Source organism: Monodelphis domestica, chromosome 1 (genome assembly GCF_027887165.1).
Source record: "Monodelphis domestica isolate mMonDom1 chromosome 1, mMonDom1.pri, whole genome shotgun sequence".
Lineage (NCBI taxonomy): Eukaryota > Metazoa > Chordata > Mammalia > Didelphimorphia > Didelphidae > Monodelphis > Monodelphis domestica.
Window position 1 is genome coordinate 625013172 of NC_077227.1, and position 18034 is coordinate 625031205.

Sequence of the window (18034 nt, forward strand, 5' to 3'; positions counted from 1 at the left end):
TCATTTTAATTTTATGCAAAAGTTTAACTATTTTTCAAAAAAAATTAATGTAGACCTATAATTTTATTGGTATGAGAAACTTTTTTTTTAAGGGAACTTTCTCTACCAATCAAATCAACAACCTTTCTTCTATAATGTTCTCAGTAACTTGCTCAGGGTCACATAGTATGCTTCAAAGGCAGAAATTGAACCCAGATCTCTTAGACTTCAAAGTCAGATTTCTATCCACTCATACTATGCCACATTGTCTCTCTCAAACACATTTCCAAATACAATTAAGCAGAATGACATTAGGAAAATATTAGGAAAGCACACCCTCTTAAGATATTCTTAAGCCAGAGAGGAGGTTGGGTTCCTTATTGAGTATAGTCTGAACCAAATTAAAATGTAATTGGGAGATATTTAGCAAAATAAATACAAATATGATAAAACATAGATAATATTACATTTTAAAACTGTCAATATATAGCCTACGGGGACCTTCATGTACAGATTAGTAGCTGCTATTTCTATTTGCAGGCAAGTAGGTGGCACTGAGGAGAAATGGAATCAGAAAGACCCAAGTTCATATGTGGCCTCAGACACTAGCTGTGTGACTCTGGACAAATCATCTAATCTTTTTTGCTCATAAAATGAGCTAGAAAAGGAAATAGCAAATCATGTTGGTGTCTTTGCCAAGAAAATGTCAAATAGAGTTGCAAAAAGTTGGGCTCCACTGAAATGACTGATTAATAACAAAATTTCTAATTGAGTTTTATACTATGGCTCTAAGCAATTAGAAATTAGCTCCTCCTATTTGATATGAGAATATTTCTGTATTTAAATATAAGCATTATGTTAATATAGTATATAACTAAAGGAATATTCATAATCATATTAAAATGTACCGAATTAATTGCATCTGGATTAGATCCTTTTTCCAAAAACCTCAAGCACACGTCTTTAATTTGACTTGCTTCTTCACAAGCTCTAAGAAATATAGGCTTTCCATCAAATGTACAGTTGTTGACATCTGCCCCATTTTCCAGGGCGATCAGAACACAGCGATAGTGTCTTTTGGTGGGCAATAAACAATAAAACAGAATTCCTAAAGAAAAAAACAGAATTATATAGTTGAAAAAAGTAATAGGGTCTGCAACACCTCAGTTTATGAAACATAATAAAAAATTACAAAAGTCACTAAAAGTGGTGCATATATATGCATATATATAAATATAATTTAAGTATATACAAATATGTAGATTTAGACATGGATTCAGTACCATATAGCTTAATTTCACAGCTCCATTTTACAAGATAACTTTTGATCCTGCCATTTACTATCATTATATAAAAGGATTCTACCTTACACTATAAAATTTAGATTACCATGAAAAATTTCTCTATGTTTTTAAGATTACTTCAGACAAATGGGAAAACTGATCGAGAAATTTTGTTAGCTTTTTTTACTACATGAGTAATTCTGCCAAATCACATCAAGCCTAAAACCGATGGCTCAGTTCCCAGGTAGGGCTGATCGGTTCTGTTTTTGAAGTGAACTAACCCTAGGTGGGATGTTGAGAACTTTCTATCCAGAACTATTTAGGGAACTGACAGGGAGAATACCAAGATGTCACTGTTTGGATTATTTAATGATACAGGACCAGAAGGCCAGGTCTGAAAGTTCAAGTTGTTCTCTGACAGACTTGACTGTATAACAAAAACAGGGCAGATTTGTGGTAATCAGTATTGATACCCAGTCTATGAACGGCCATTCTATTTCTAGCCGGGGTACGATAGAAAGAAAAAAAAAGAGAAAAGAAGAAAAGAAAAGAAAGGGGAGAAGAAAAAAAATTAAGGAAAAGGAAAGAAAGGAAGGAAGGAAGGAAGGAAGGAAGGAAGGAAGGAAGGAAGGAAGGAAGGAAGGAAGGAAGGAAGGAAGGAAGGAAGGAAGGAAGGAAGGAAGGAAGGAAGGAAGGAAGGAAGGAAGGGAGAGGGAGGGAGGGAGGAAAGGAGGGAGGAAGGAAGGATGGGAGGGAGGAAGGGAGGGAGGGAGGAAGGGAGAGGGAGGGAGGGAGGAAAGGAGGGAGGAAGGAAGGATGGGAGGGAGGAAGGGAGGAAGGGAGGGAGGGAGGAAGGGAGGAAAGAAAAAGAGCGTAATAACGATCTTTGCCATTACAAATATGGGAGAATATCCCATGTAATACTGGTAATTTCCTACATTTAAAATCAATTAATGAATGCTAATTTTTCTAATGCTGTTTTTTTTTAATCCTAAAAAAGCATTAGAAGGTAAAGTTCTACACAAAATAGCTGAATTAAATTATAGTAAGAACTTGGTCACTGGAAAAGCTTTGGTAAATTGCTTAGTGATGCCTTTTATTTAAAATCAAGGACACAACTGATAAAATGAGAAACTAATACTTCCACTTTTGGGGATCTAGCTGTAAATACACTGTTTGATATATGCTGAGATTTTTACCTTTTCCTTCATTGTCAACTATGGTCATGTCTGCTTGTGCTTTGGCTAATTTGTCCATTGTTATGTCATGGCCCAGTTCTGCGGCTCGCATAGTTGGAGTACAGCCCATTCGGTCTTGCACATCAGGATGAGCTCCCATGTCAAGGAGAAAGCTAACCATGTCATCATCATTTGAGACAGCAGCCAAATGAAGGGCACTATGGCCATTTGTGGGCTCAGTGAAATTAATAAGTTCAGGGTATCCCAACTTGGTCAGTTTCTCTATTTGCTTCTTATCTTTGTTACGGACACATTGAAGAACTTTGTATATCTGCAAATTTTCAAGTCTCTTATCAGTTAAAGCCATTCTTGATCAACTTCTTCCAGAAAACTGTTTCTAGACAAAAATATAGAAATATGAGACTGTTAGTTTTCATCATTGTTTTACCAAAATTTTTTTTTATTTTTCCTATTATATGAATATTTTTCTCAATTTGATGATAATACAATCATTTCATTAAGCAAACTGGGGTTAATATACTTAGGTATATCAGAGAGAAAAATACTATCAGAAGTATATGTAAAATATATCTATTTACCTTTATTTTAATGTTTATTAAAAAGATAATCTCATAATTAGAAGATACTTCAAAGATCATCTAATCCAATCTCAATCACTACTTGAAGCAGGAATGTTTTGATCATCTATTCCTGTTTCAAACTCAGATTTGATACAAAATGCATTTATTAAGCATCTACTTTGTTCTAGAGAAAAAGACAAAAGCAAGACATTTCAAGAGGTTTGTCTTAAATTCTTCCAGAATCTAAAGACTTATCTTTACATATCAAAGAAAGTCTTTACTCTTGAAGTAATTTCCTTTTTAGTTCCTTGAATGCTTAAGTTAACATAAGATTTTGTCTTTATAGAAAATAAATCATATTCTTCCAAAAATAAATTATCTTCATCCCATTGTGGTACAGTTATTTATAATGCAATGAATCTGATTTAATGTGCTATTTGGCAACATACCTAAAATGAATACTATTCTCTTGAATCTTCTTTAGGGAAATAAGGACAGAAAAGTGGGAAAGGACTTACTTGTACAAAAATAATTATTGCTGTCCTTTTTGTGGTGACAAAGAATTGGAAAGCAAAGGAATGTCCATCAATAGGGGAATAGCTGAACAAACTGTAGTATAATATGATGGTGATGAAATACTATTGTGCTGTAAGGAATGATGAATAGGATGATTTCAGAAGGGGCTGGAAAGTCCTTCACGGACTGATGCATAATGAAATAACCATAACCAGGAAAACACTTACTGTACACAGTAACAGCAACATTGTGTGAAAGATCAAATGTGATACACTTTGCTACTAAGAGCAATACAATGATCCAGGACAATTCTGAGGGATTTATGACAAAGAATGCTATCCACCTCCAGAGAAAGATCCATTGCAGATGAAATGAATGCAGATGAAAACATTAGATTTTTCATTGTTTTATTTGGGTTATGTTTTGGAGTTTTGGCTTTATAAGATTACTTATAAAAATGGACAATATGGAAATGTTTTGTATAATAATACATGTGCAACCCAGATCAAATTGTCTGCCAGCACCAAGATGGGGAAGAAAAGGGAGGAAGGGAAATAAGTTTCATCATATAACTTGGGAAAACTTGTGTGGAAATTTATTACATGTAATTTGTAAAATATATAAATATATATTTTTTAACTACTCAAACACACAAAAGGAATTAAGAACAGAACAAAATGTGGGTTATTTTAAAATATAAAGTAATGCCTGGGGCACAACTGCTTCTTTCACATGAGGTATTCTAAAGATTTTAATGAAATAACCTTGCAAAGAAAAGTATCAATGGAAAATTTCCCCATTAGTCTAAGGAACACACATTCACAAATAAACATTGACAATAGGATGAATATAAAAGACATAAGTCCTTAACTGTCACTATCAGATTCAATCTTATGATCTTCTACCTCTTACTCAGTGAATGATTCAATTCTAAGTTGAGACCAAGGACTGTGACAGAGGTTTTGCACTCAAGGAAGAGTGACAGGCTGAAGTGTTGATGAATCTGCTCACCTCGATGGGGGAAGGGTCCCAGGAGGTCTGGAATATTGAGAAGCCAGAAGATTCTAACTAAGATTCAGTTTAGCTCTCTCAGCCTTGAGAAGCCGAGGAGGGAGGTCTGGCCAAAACTTTCTCCCAAGGAAATACTCACCTTTCCCTCTCCTGGTGACAGGGCATCTTCCCCACCCCCCCACTAATTCCCAACTGAAGTGACAGCTGAAGAAGACATTTGAGCCTCTGTCAAAACTTATCTCACAGCTCCTGGTACCCTGGGTCTGAACTGTTCCAGTTGGGCCAAGACTAGGGCAAGCCAAGCCTGACTCTCTCAGGGGGCCCAAGGCTGCCAAGGAAAAGGGGTATTTAGAGAAGGGACACCTTCCCGTGCTTTCCTCACCAATTCCCTTCTTGCCACCCATTTCTTCCCTTCTTGCCACCCATTTCTTTGTGTTAACCTAGCTGACTTAGTTTATAATAAAGTTGTTGTCTTTTCCCAAAGTGACTCAAGTGTGAGTGGGACAGCTTGAGGGGGAGAGTAATCTCCCTGAGAAGAAACCTTGATGAAGTCAAGAGCTAGTTTAGGGAAACAGCCATAGCTGAGAAGGGAAGGCTGAAGGGGGAAACTACTCACTCCCTCTCTCCTCTCTCTGGACCATCTTCAATTACCAGCTTTTTTTTTCCTTGGACCCTGCTTTGAGGGGGAAGATATCCATTCCTCCTCTATCCCTTTTACCACCAACTAATTCCTCCATTACAGGACTCAACTACCATTGTTACCTAAGAAGCACATAAGAGTCTACTTCCCTATCAATTAATCAATCAAAAAGACTTGATGAATTCCTTACTATGGGTCAGGCACTGGGCTAAGCAACCAGAAAGCTTTTTTTTTTTTCTACTTAGAATCTCTGTGGTTCAAAGCCATAGGCTGTCCTGGTGAAAATTCTCTTTTTATGTTACTGCTCCATTCCCTCTCATATATTTAAGTGTCTCCCTTATCTCTCTTATGTCCCTATCCCACTCTACCATTCCATTCCGCTGGGTCCTTTGCAGGTTAAGTTAAGTTGCCCTTAATATTGAACTTCTTATGCTCTTTCCATTTTCCTGAAAGCCACAAATCTAGCTCCCCTTAAAAGGCACTAAAGTAAGAACTATTCTCTTGAATACTCAATGTTCTCTCATGCCTACCTTTTTATTTTATTATCCCCTTCAACCCTTAGCTAAACCTTCATTGCACCTTGGTCTCACAGGAGATACTCAAGGTGATCAAAGTCAAACCTTGATCTTATCAATACTCATAAGCCATGTATCTCTTTCCCAAGTCATCACCCCTATATTGGATTTATTTTCTTTCAAAATCTTCAAATCCCCACTATAATAAAAGACGTAAACTGACTTTGACTTGAAAGAACTGCTAATGGGACCTGATGCTGCTTATTGGTGATGGAGGTGGAACAGAAAAATGCTGAGGGATGCCACACACACAGAGATACTGGTACATAGAGAATAATGCTCTAGATAGATATTGGAGGATACTCTGGGGTTTTGCCTATTGATCCCAACTTATTGCTGGTGGATCAATCTATTTCCTAATTTCCTTCCTCTCTTACTCCCTCCCTTAACCAACCTCTCCCTTTTGCCTCCCTCACCTCCCAGATCTTCTTGAAGCCTTTGCTTCTTCCCTCCCTCCTGAGTGAACTATAAAGATACTCCAGTTGCTTTCTCAGTAAAGGTGTTTATTGGGATAACAGGATGGGAAACTGAGGTAAGAGGGATGAGGAAATCCCTAATCTAAATGAGGTAAAATTGAGGGTTTGGGGAGTCACAAGTGTGACTCTTAGACAGTTAGGGAGATAGAGGACAACAGCAGTTCAAAATCTTCTTTCTTCTTCACAAATCAGCCAGGTCTCTCAGCTTAACCTCAGAAAGAAACAAAATTCAAAATCACTAAGTTTCTCCTGGCCAGCTCAACTCTCAAATAGACCACCAACTCAAAAGCTTCTCCCCTGGTCAACTTTAACTGCTCAGAGCCAGAGACAAAGTTCCAAAAGCCAAGTTTTTCTTCTCAGTGTTAACTTCAACTGCTCAGAGCCAGAGAAACAGAGACCAAGTCCACCTCACAAAAGGTCTTTCAGCCAGGTTCAAACCTCCAGGGAGAAAGAGTGTGTCACTCCCAGTCTGAGACAAAGTCCCCTCCCCCATGTCAGCTTAAACTACCACCAACTGGGGACATTCCATTGGAATCTTCTCTTGCATCTTGGTCCACAAGTCCTGCAAAACCTCTCTCTCTTCATGTCTCAATCACACCATATAAGTTAGTCAGTTCAACACATATGATCCTAATACTGCTCACTTCAAATCTTAATCCTCATTTATTCCTATCACCTTCCTTCTTCTCCCATTCACATCCTATGGAACAGAGGTAGAAGCCACACAATCATGATTAGTTCCCCTCCAAATCAGTTGTCTTGTCTTATCTAGGCTCTCTCTCTTCTGGAAGCTTGTCCCTTTGACCATTTCCCTTTTCACTCTGTTTTCAATCTCTATTCACTGATTCCTTCTATCCTAAATATAAACTTCCCCATATACAACCCCATTATTAAAAACCTCTCATTTCAACATATAATACTATAATGTAATAGGTATGTATTTCTCTTACCTTTCATAGGCAAAATCCTTTTTTTTAAAGTGTATACCCTCCTTGTTTCTACTCTCTAAATTCCCATATACTACTTAGGACTCTATATCCTAGCTTCCATTATTACCACTGAAATGAAATTACTCTCTCCTGATCGCTAAAGATGCCTTTATTGTTAAATCTAATGACTTTTCTTTAGTCATCTTTTTTGATCTTTTGACACTGTTAAAACCCACCCTCCTTCTGGTCTTTCTGGGTAATATCTCCTTCCTAAGTTTTGGTGACATTGCTCTATCATGGTTCTGATCTTTCTGATCCATTTATCTTATTTTTCTTTGCAGAATCAACACCTATGTCTTACATATTTTGTATATGTAACTCCAAGACTCTCTTCACACTCTGTGATTTCATAAGCTCCTATGGTTTTATTTTTTATCTCTATGAAAATAATATCCAAATCTATATATCTAGCCTTCATCTCTCTCCTTAGCTCTCTTAGCTCAAATGCCTGCCAGCTGTCACTACCTACTTTAATGGATCCCTCAAACTCAACATGTCCAAAATTAAATGCAGTATTTGCCCTCTACTGAATTTCCCTATTTTTTATCAAGGATTCTAATAATCCAGAATCACAATTTAGGAGTAAACCTTAATTCGGTAATGACCTTCCCTCATCAAGTTTTGTCAATTCTACCTCCATTTTTCATCCATTCTTCCTTTTTGAAATTTTTATCAATTTGTTGGTTACATAAAAATTCCTGGGTATCTCACCAAAGAAGGCATCTCCCAACAAAATAGATGTGTATCTATAAGTTATGTCTTTCATGCTATCAGTTCATTATCTAGAGCTGGATATTAATAAATTATTCTTTAAATATTAATTTTGTAGATGTATATAATGTTATCCTGTTTCACTCTTCATAATTTCATGTAGGTCTTTCCAAGTTTTTTTTTTAAATTAACCTGCTCATCATTTCTTATGGTGCTGTAGGATTCTGTTACAATCATATGCCACAACTTGCTTAGCCATTCTCCAATTGATAGCTATCCCTTTGATTTCCACTTCTTTGCCTCTACAAAGAGAGCTGTTATAAATATTTTAGAACATATAGGTTCTTTTCCTTTTCCCTAATCTTCCTGGGAAGCAGACACATGTGTTATTGCTGGGTCTCAGAGTATATATAGTTTTATAAAAATTTATTTTATAAAATTTTTATAAAATTTATTTTATAAAAATAAGTTTTGGCTTATTTCCAAATTGCTCTCCAAAATGGTTGGCTCAAAGTTTTACCAACAGTATATTAGGGTCTTCATTTTTCCACAATCCCTCTAATATTTGTTATTTTGCCCTTTTATCATTTAAGCCAATCTAATAGGTGTGAGATATCTCAGAATTGTTTTGATTTGCACTTCTCTAATTACTAATGATTTATAGCACTGCTTTCTTTATCCAAAAACTGTTCATGTGACTTCATCATTTATCAATTGTGGTTAAATTTTACAAAGGTCTCTAAGTTTTTTAGATATGAGGCCTCTATCCAAGAAACTGTCTATATATATTTTTTTCCTCAGCTTTTTGCTTTCCTTCTAATCTTGGCTACATTTGTTTATTTGTATAAAACCTTTTAAATGCAATCAAAATTATCCATTTCATGTCTCATAATGCTCTCTATCTTTTGTTTATTCACAAAGTCCTCTCCTATCCATAAATCTGATAGTTAATATGGTCTCTGATCCTCTAATTTACTTATGACATTTCCTTTTCTGCCTAGGCCATATATCTATTTTGTTATCTTAGTGAATCATATAAGACATTGGTCTGTATCTAATTTTTGCCAAACTACTTTCCAATTGTCCAAGAAATTTTTACCAAATAGTGAATTCTTATCCCCAAAACTTGGATATATATTTTGGTCAAATACAAAGTTACTTCAACTACTGTTTGTTGTTATGTCTGTTCTGTTCCTATCATTTCCCTTTCTATTTCTTAATCAGAATAAAATAATTTTGATACTTACTGTTTTAGAATACAGTTTAAAATGTGATACTTTTAGATATCCTTCTTTTACATTTTTCATTAATTCAATTTTTTAATTTTTTGTTCTTCCAATGAAATAGTATTAACATACTATTTATATTATTAATATAAATAAAATAATTTTGGTCATTTAATTAGGATGACATTGAATAAATAGATTAAATTAGGTAGGATTATCATTCTAATTATATTGGCCCTTCCCACCAATTAATAATTAATATTTCTCCAATTATTTAAATCTAATTTTATGTTTGTGAAAAGTGTTTTATAATTATGTTGATGTCGATCCTAGGTTTATTTTGGCCAGGTATACTTCCAGGCATTTTATTCTATCTGTGATTATTTTAAATAAGGTAGCTCTTCTTTCAGGTCTTTGTTAGTGATATGTAAAAATGCTGATGATTTGTCAATTTATTTTAGATTGCTAAAATTGTTTAGAGTTTCGGTTAACTTTTTAGTTGAATCTCTAAGACTTTCCACATATACCAACAGATCATCTGCAAAAAGAGATAGTTTTATTACCTTTTTCCCTATTCTGATTCCTTTAATTTCCTTTTCCTCTCTTATTCCCATTGCCAGCATTTCTAATACAATATTAAATAATGATGGCAACAGTGGGATCTTTGTTTCCATTCTGATCTCATTGGGAAGACTTCTTCTAGTTTGTTCCTGATACAAATAATAGTAGCTGATTGGTTTTAGGTAGTTTCTTCATATCATTTTAGGAAAAAATCTGTTCATATCTGTACTTTCCAGTATTTTTAGTAAGAATAGATGTTGTATTTTGTCAAAGGTTTTTCCTTTATCTATTAATATAATCATATAATTTTTGTTACTTCTGCTATTGATATAATTAATTATATTGATAGTTTTCCTTATATTAAACCATCCCTGCATTTCTGGGATAAATCTTGTTTGGTCAAAATGTATGCAATTTGTTCTTCTTTTCACTGACAAGAGAGCTGTCACCTTAAGTGAGTCTTTCATTATCTTTCATCTGAAATATTGTGAAAGCTTCAGAATTGCCCTCTCTATATCCAACCATGTCCCTCTCCAATTAATTCTCACAGTTGCCAAATGTTTATTTTTAAAGCATAGATTTGACTACAATATTTCCTTGTTCAAGAAGCTTTAGTAATTTCATATGTCTCTGGGATAAATTACAAAATTTTGGCATCAAAAGTCCTCCTAATATGGCCATCTTTACACATTGTTGCTCCACACACTACTTTTTTTTCCCAAACTGGTCTACTCACTAATATATATAGTATTAGTTCTCCTACCTCCATGATGCGGCTTATTCTGTTCCTCATACCTAAAATACTCTGTCTTTTCTCCTAGCCCATTCTCTTCAGGGCTTCATACAAAAAAAGGCTTTCCCCTATTTACCCAGTTGTTGGCACCCCCTGATTAAACTGCTTTATTTTTTATTGTATACTTTGCATGCAATATTAATTGGTGTTAAATTGTTTCCTCCAGTAAAATGTAGACTTTTTGAGAGCAGAGACCATTTGTTTTTTGTCTTTGTATCTCTAGCATCTAGCACAGTACCTAGCATAATAAGTACTTTAAAATAATGCCTACTAAATTGAATTAATTAATATTAAGTTTCTGCCAATCCCCCATTGAAATATCTGGGACTGAGATTACAGTCCTTTATCCCAGACATCTAACTGATTTGGGATTAGAAATTCTCAAGATCCCTCTGACTTGCTGAGACACCCAGTACAAACTCCTCCTTGGCATCTATAGCCATTCCAAGCTGTTTCAGTCTTCTTATAAGTTACTCCTTCCACATTCTACAATCTAGACACACTATTCTATTTGCTTCTTCTTTAACATAACACTCCATCTTCTACCCTCTGTGTTGGCTGTTCTTCATGCCTAGAATCCTCTCCCTTCTCACCATCATCCTTTACTTCCTCCAAAACAGCTCAAATCCCAACTTCTGACACAAGCCTATTCTAGTCCTCTAGCTGCTAATGCTTTCCCTTCCCTCTGATGTTACCATGCTAAATCTACTCTTTATGTTATCTTGCATACACCTAGTTATTTTCAGATTTGTCTCTCTCAGTAGAATATGGACTCTGAGGGAAAATGCGTTTAGTTTTCTTTTTCTCCCAAGTCTTTACCATAGGTGTCTTTCAGAGAGGAAGTACTTAGTCAATGCTTGTTCACTTACTTGACAAAATATGGCCCTGAAAACCACAGAAACAAGATTTTCAAGTACCAGGAGAACATTGCTGCTGGCCTGTTGTAGTTTTATTGAAGTTCTTCCTCAATTGCTCTTTTTCAGTTTCAACTTCATAAAAGTTTTAAAGGAATCTCAAGATGAAGATTTTTTCCTTCATTTTGCATCTGTCACCTCTGCCTCCAACCTGAAATTTAAGGCTTTCCAAAACCAGTTCCTATCTTTCTAGCCTTATTTCATACTATATCCATTCTCCCCATTAAGTTCTCATCCTAGCCAAAATGGACTATTTGCTAGCCTCCTTCACAAATTTTATTTTCTAGTCAAAATGCACTATTAATGGGACTTCTGGGCTAAAATGGCCATAGTGTAGAAGCAATGGGCTTCCTTAATACCTAATAATATAAAGCACCTCAAAAGGACAAAAACCAAAATCAGACAAGTGAAGGGGCTCATCTATAGGGTGAAGCCCTGAAGGTAGGCAGAGATTGGGCATTTCTATGCTATAAGTGGGTAAAATTACTCCTAACAAAGCACAAGCTGATCACCCTTCCCCTATTCCACCTATGGCACCAGAGGCAAAGCAAGCATGCAGCAATCTCTAGGTTCTTGGGGAGATAGCTGAGGATACCACAGACTTTCCCAAGAAAGCAGTAAGATAAGACTTGGGACCCAGGAGGCTGAGGAACATGGAGATTGGGTGAAGAGATATGGCAGAGAGGAGCTGCACACAGCAGACACAGAAGAGACTGAAAAATAGCCTATGGGCAAAAACCATTCTGTATCTTGGTACAAAGACCTGCCTACCCTCCTCTCTCAAATTTCAGACTGGGAAAGGGCATAAAAACTAACAAAGCAAAAGCCACAAACACCCAAGAACTATAATCTACAACTACAAAAAACAAACAAACAAGAAAAATTCTGACCCTTAATAATTTCTATGGTGAAAAACTCCAGGCTACAGAGGAGAAGGCAGAGGATAACAAACAAGTAAAAAAATCCAAACCTTCCCCAAAAATGGAAATTTGTCACAAATTCTTAAGGAGCTAAGATTTCTGATGATGAACAAAGTGAGAAAGATAGAAGAAACTTGGCGAGAAAAGTGAGAAATAGTTCAAAAAGAAAATAATAGTTTAAAAGACAGAATCTCCCACTTGGAAAAAGAAACCCAGAAATCAAATGAAACAATAAGCAAATTGAATACCAGAATTGACCAACCAAAAAGGAAAATCAACAGATCATAGATGAAAACCAGTCTTTAAAAACTAGAATTGGGCAAGTAGAAGCTAATGGTCTCACAAGACAGTAAGAATTAATAAAGTAAGATCAAATTAGATGGAAAATGAAATATCTCATTGAGAAGATGTCTAACTTGGAAAACAGGTCTACAAGAGACAATTTGAGAATCATAGACCTACCTAAAAACCTAGAAATAAATAGAAACCTTGGCATCATGCTACAAGAAATTATACAAAAAACTGTCCTGATATTCTTGAATAAGAGGACAAAATGGACTTTGAAAGAGCCCATAGATCACCCTCTAAATTAAATCCTCAAAAGACAACCGCCAAGGATGTAATTGCCAAATTTAAGAGCTTCGAAGCTCAAGAGAAAATATTTCAAGAAACCAGAAAGAGACAATTCAGATATCAAAGGAGCACCAATCAGGATTACATATGATGTGGCAGCCTCAACACTAAAGGATCACAAGACATGGAATTTGATATTCAGAAATGCAAGAGAATTGGGCCTACAACCAAGGATCACCTTCTCATCAAAACTAACTATATACTTCCAGGGAAAAGTATGGGCATTTAACAAAATATAAGATTTCCAAATACTTATAAAGAAAAGACTAGAACTAAACAGAAAACATGATGTCCAAATACAAAACCCAAGAGAAACATGAAAAAGTAAATAATAAAGAGATGGGAAATTTTTTTCTTTTAAGGGCTTCAGTAAAGTTAACTTGTTCATATATATACTCTTATATGGAAAAATGATATTTGTAACTCTCAAAAACTGTAATAACTATCATAATAGTTAGAGGAATTATTCATAGGTAGTGGTGGGGGGTAGTAGTAGTCTCTCGGTAACCGAAAAGTCGTTACACCTGGAGGCTTCCTCAGCTGCATTGGATGGCCCTGTTGTCTTTTGTGCTCCAACACGCCCTAAGCACTCCACAGTGCTTTGCTGCGTCGCCCTCTCAGCCATTGAACCTTCTTATTGGTTTCTTCCATCTGTTTGGCCGAAGCAGTCGTCACACGCTGGGTGAGCAAAGCCCTGGTTTACCAGGGGTCGACGACCCGATGGCTACCCTCACAAGGTTTAGCCGGCCTGTTGAAGCCGTTGCCCGGGGTGTGGCCGCTGCTGCATGCTAGCAGCTACTGGGAGCCACAAGTGAGAGCTGGGTGTCAGGTGAGGATCAGAGTCTGGAGAGCTGCCCTAGGAGGGCACGACAAGCCCTCCATACCACAGATACTACCCCTCCCTGAGCACCCCATATACCCCCGTGGTGGGGAGTAATAAATGGTTTAAGATGATATGTAAAAAAAGAAAGGGGAGAGGAAATAGAAGATGGCAACAAGAAAAACTTGAAGAAATAAGAAAAATAGGATAATTTATACTATAAAAAAAGGTATATGGGAGGGAGAGGAGAAGAATATTATTATAAGAAGGAGAAAAAGAGAATGCTCATAGGTAATACTCAAACCTTACCTTCAGTGTAATCAATTCTGAGAAGGAAGAGTATTTAGATCCATTGGGGTATCAAATTCTATCTTACCCTACAGAGAAGTTGAGAGGGGTAAACATAGGGTGGGAGTAGAGCAGGGAGTACCAAAAGGGAGGGAAAGAGAGGGGGGAGGGAATTCAGAAGACTCTAAAGAAAAATATAAGGGGAATAAGAATGGAGGGGGTGGGAAAAGGAATAAAATAAAGGTGGGGATTAGGGGGACTGATTAAAAGTAAAACACTGATGTAGAAGGAAATAGTGAAAGAAGGAAGGGCATGACTAGGAGAGGAAATCAAAATGATGGAGAATACACAGGGGATAATCATAACTCTGAATGTGAATGGGATGAACTCACCCATAAAAAGGAAACAAATAGAGTGGATCAGAAACCAAAATCCTACCATATGTTGTCTATAAGGAACACACATGAAGCAGCTAGACACATACAAGGTAAAGGTAACAGGCTGGTGCAAAATCTATTGGGCATCAACTGAGAAAAAGAAGGCAGGAGTCTCAATCATGATATCTGATAAAGCCAAAGTAAAAATACCTCTGATTAAAAGAGATAAGGAAGTGTATAATTGAAAATCTGTTACCCTAAAAAGAACTACATTTCCTAGGAGCCCACTGACTTCCTGTCATTAAGTACATCCTATAGACAGGGGATATTAGGCAAGGATCTAAAGGGTCCTGGCTCTCTTTTGGTCCTATCAGTGAGCATTGTGGTAGTGAGTGGGGATTTTGAAATGGCTAATCAGCCATGGACGCATGGTCTTTATTTTGTATCCTCTTTATTCCTTGATTTCTAATGATCATTAATAAATCTCTTAAAATACAATATTTTATTATTGAGATTTAATTTTAACTTTTACATTTATGACAACCATAAGGGATAGGAAAAAAATCAATTTTTTAAAAGATAGCCTAAATAAAAATTTAAGCCACTTTTCTCCTGCCAAGGCTTTTTGCCAACCATACCCACCCACCCACCCACCCTCCCTCTCAAACTCCAAGACAACTTCAAACTCTCTTTGGCGCTGCTGCCTTTTTCTTTCTTTACTTTTTCCCTGGTTACTCTCCCTACCAACGAGGCTATTTTTAGCTGAGAGACTCTTGGTGAAGAAGAGATAAGCCTCTTCTCTAGCCCATCTGTTTGGGAATGGGGATGAGGATGAGGAACCCTCAGTTCCTCGATGCTGCCTCTAAATCCCAGAAGCTTGCTTCTTGCTCATGCTTATGCTCCTGCTCCTGCTAGCAATCCAGCCTCCTGGGTTGTCCCAGCCATCTGCTCCTGATCTTCTTGATCCCTATTGCTCCTCCTCCTCTTCTGGCCCCAGCCCCAGCCTGGTCCCAGACTGCTGGTAGCTGCTTCCATGTCTTTGGAACTCACAAACTTGGAGCCTCTCTCCAGGCAATGGTAAAAACCAGGGTATATTTTCCTTAGGCAACGATTAGCCTCCTAACTCCCTCTCCACGTGCCTGGGGAAACAAACTGCTACCTAGCATTTTACCTCAGGGGGGAAGGGGAAGGGAAGAAGAAAGTTACTCTTCCAAACAGGAAGTAAATTACAAGCATGGCATACTCTATGAAAAAGGAGCCCCTTGTCTTTTTTGAACAGCTTCTACCATTCATGAGTGCATTGATCTTTTCACTTATCTTGCCTGAGATTCAGGGGAGAAATGTATCTCCCTATAACCCTTTGCCATTTGGGTCTGCTCAGTCTCTAAGAATCATCCAGTTTGAGATTCCTCAACTCCATGTTCTCCCTTGCTATGGGAAAATCCCACAGTTCTGACAAAATGAATCGGAACAGATAGAGAAAGGAACTTTAAATAGACTGGAGTTGAAAATTTTAATCCTTTTCTGACTCCATTATTTTACGAAAGTCTCTCTATTTCATTGTATTTTGCTGATTGCTTTAAGAATTATTTCTATTGTTTTAAGTTCATATATTAATGTATTCAATACTATTCTGTTGCACTGAATCAGTTTAATCTATTGTTTTAACTATTAGATATATTCTGGTACTTTTCCCCTATAACTACTGAACAAAATATTGTGAAATATAATAGAATTGTTGTTTTCCTTACATATGCAATATAGAATTTCAGTTTTAATTTTTCTCTTCTTTTCATATTTGAAGCACATGTCAACAGTACTGAGATTTTTCTCTAAATTTTTTGATTTTGCAGTATCACTTTAAAATACATTTGCCCTTATGTTAATACAAACCCAAAAAGCTTTAGACTATAAAAATTATACCATTGATTGTTTAAAAAATTATGGGACTTTGCTTAATGATTCTGTATGATTCCAGAAGAAGGGAATACAAAAATAGCCACTGCACAGTGCCAAAGAAGTACAAAGCTACTTGCATAGTGCCAATTGAGAACAAGGTCAAAAAAGACCAAACCAATCCAGATAGGACTGATGAACTTCTAAGCCAATACAAATGGACTTGAACTTAGTTTGAGACTCAAGGTTGTGGCACCTGACATATGTTAAGACATAGGACACCTTGTACTATACTCTTTGGGAAATATTCACAGACAAGTACCAAAGTTTGGCTATCATCCTAGCTTCCCCATCCCTGAGAGTAAAGGTAAAATCTGACCAGGGAATGACACTACACAAAAAATCTAATACTTTTTTCTTTTTTATAGTATGGCAACTTCCTGTAGTCTTGGAGGCAAATGGGTAAGTGAAATATTACTACATTTTGTCCTACAGATTTGTGGGACTGAAATAACTTTAATTGGGCCCTGATCCAAGGACTGTTATAGATTTATTTTCCTTTACTTAAAATTTTTACACATAAGACTTTGATATTCGGTATTTCTCCCAGAAGTTATTTTCTCTTTTAAATGGATTTTTTATGTTTTTGATTTCTCTTACCAATTGATTCATATACCTCATAACTCAGCCATGCATCCCTAAGTGGTTCCTGTGTTTTTCAACACCCTCTTCAGAGGGGAATGAATAATTATTCTAAAATGCAAAGTTTAAATTCTTTTTGAGAGTAATTTTAGGTTAAGAAACATGATACCTCTCTGAATCCAGAAAGTGAACTGTTTGGAGAAGGTACCATAAAGATGCCTCCACAGACCACACACTGCACCAGAAGATCCAGAGTGAACTTTGGGATGTGGTGATTTGAACTGTGTGGGTTTGAATGCATTTGTTTTGTATGTATACTCTTATGCTATCCCCCAAACTGGCTTTTTGTCAATGCACCTAGGAATCATTGGTTTTGTTCTCTTTCCTTTTATCCCCAAATTATTGTAATTTCAAAGTTGGTTATGTTTACAAGATCAATTGGAGAGACTAATCTTCCATGGATCTCAGGGGGAAATGTATAATTGAAAATCTGATTCCCTACAAAAGTATTACATTTCCTTGGAGCCCACTGACTTCCTGTCATTAAGTACTTCCTGTAGTCAGGGGATATTAGGCAAGGATGTGAAGGGTCCCAGCTCTCTTTTGGTCCTGTAGGTAAGCATGGTGGTGGTGAGTGGGGATTTTGAAATAGCTAATCAGCCATGGGCACACAATTTTTATTTTGTATCCTCTTTATTCCTTGATTTCTAATGATCATTAATAAATCCCTTAAAATTTAATATTTTATTATTGAGATTTAATTTTAACTTTTACAGAAGGTAATTACATCCTGATAAAAGGCCGTATAGACAATGAGGAAATATCAGTACTCAACATGTATGAACCAAATGGTATAGCATCCAAATTTTTAAAGGAAAACTTACTGGAGCTTAAGGAGGAAATAATTAGTAAAACTATACTAGTGGGAGACTAGAACCTCCCTCTATCAGATCTAGATAAGTCACACCAAAAAATAAATAAGAGGTAAGAGATGTGAATGAAATCTTAGAAAAATTAGAGTTAAT

General features: G+C 36.3%; 1 protein-coding gene across 1 annotated transcript in view; it reads right to left on the minus strand.

The window, feature by feature from the left end:
* The window catches only part of ANKEF1 (ankyrin repeat and EF-hand domain containing 1), a 73741-nt gene that overhangs the window by 41950 nt on the left and 13757 nt on the right, over positions 1 to 18034 (minus strand). The window contains exons 2-3 of the mRNA XM_007476688.3: positions 2462 to 2837; positions 888 to 1087 (exon numbers count right to left, since the gene is read on the minus strand). Coding sequence (XP_007476750.3) covers positions 888 to 1087; positions 2462 to 2807 — 546 coding nt within the window. The 5' untranslated portion in view covers positions 2808 to 2837. The remainder of the gene's footprint in view (positions 1 to 887; positions 1088 to 2461; positions 2838 to 18034) is intronic.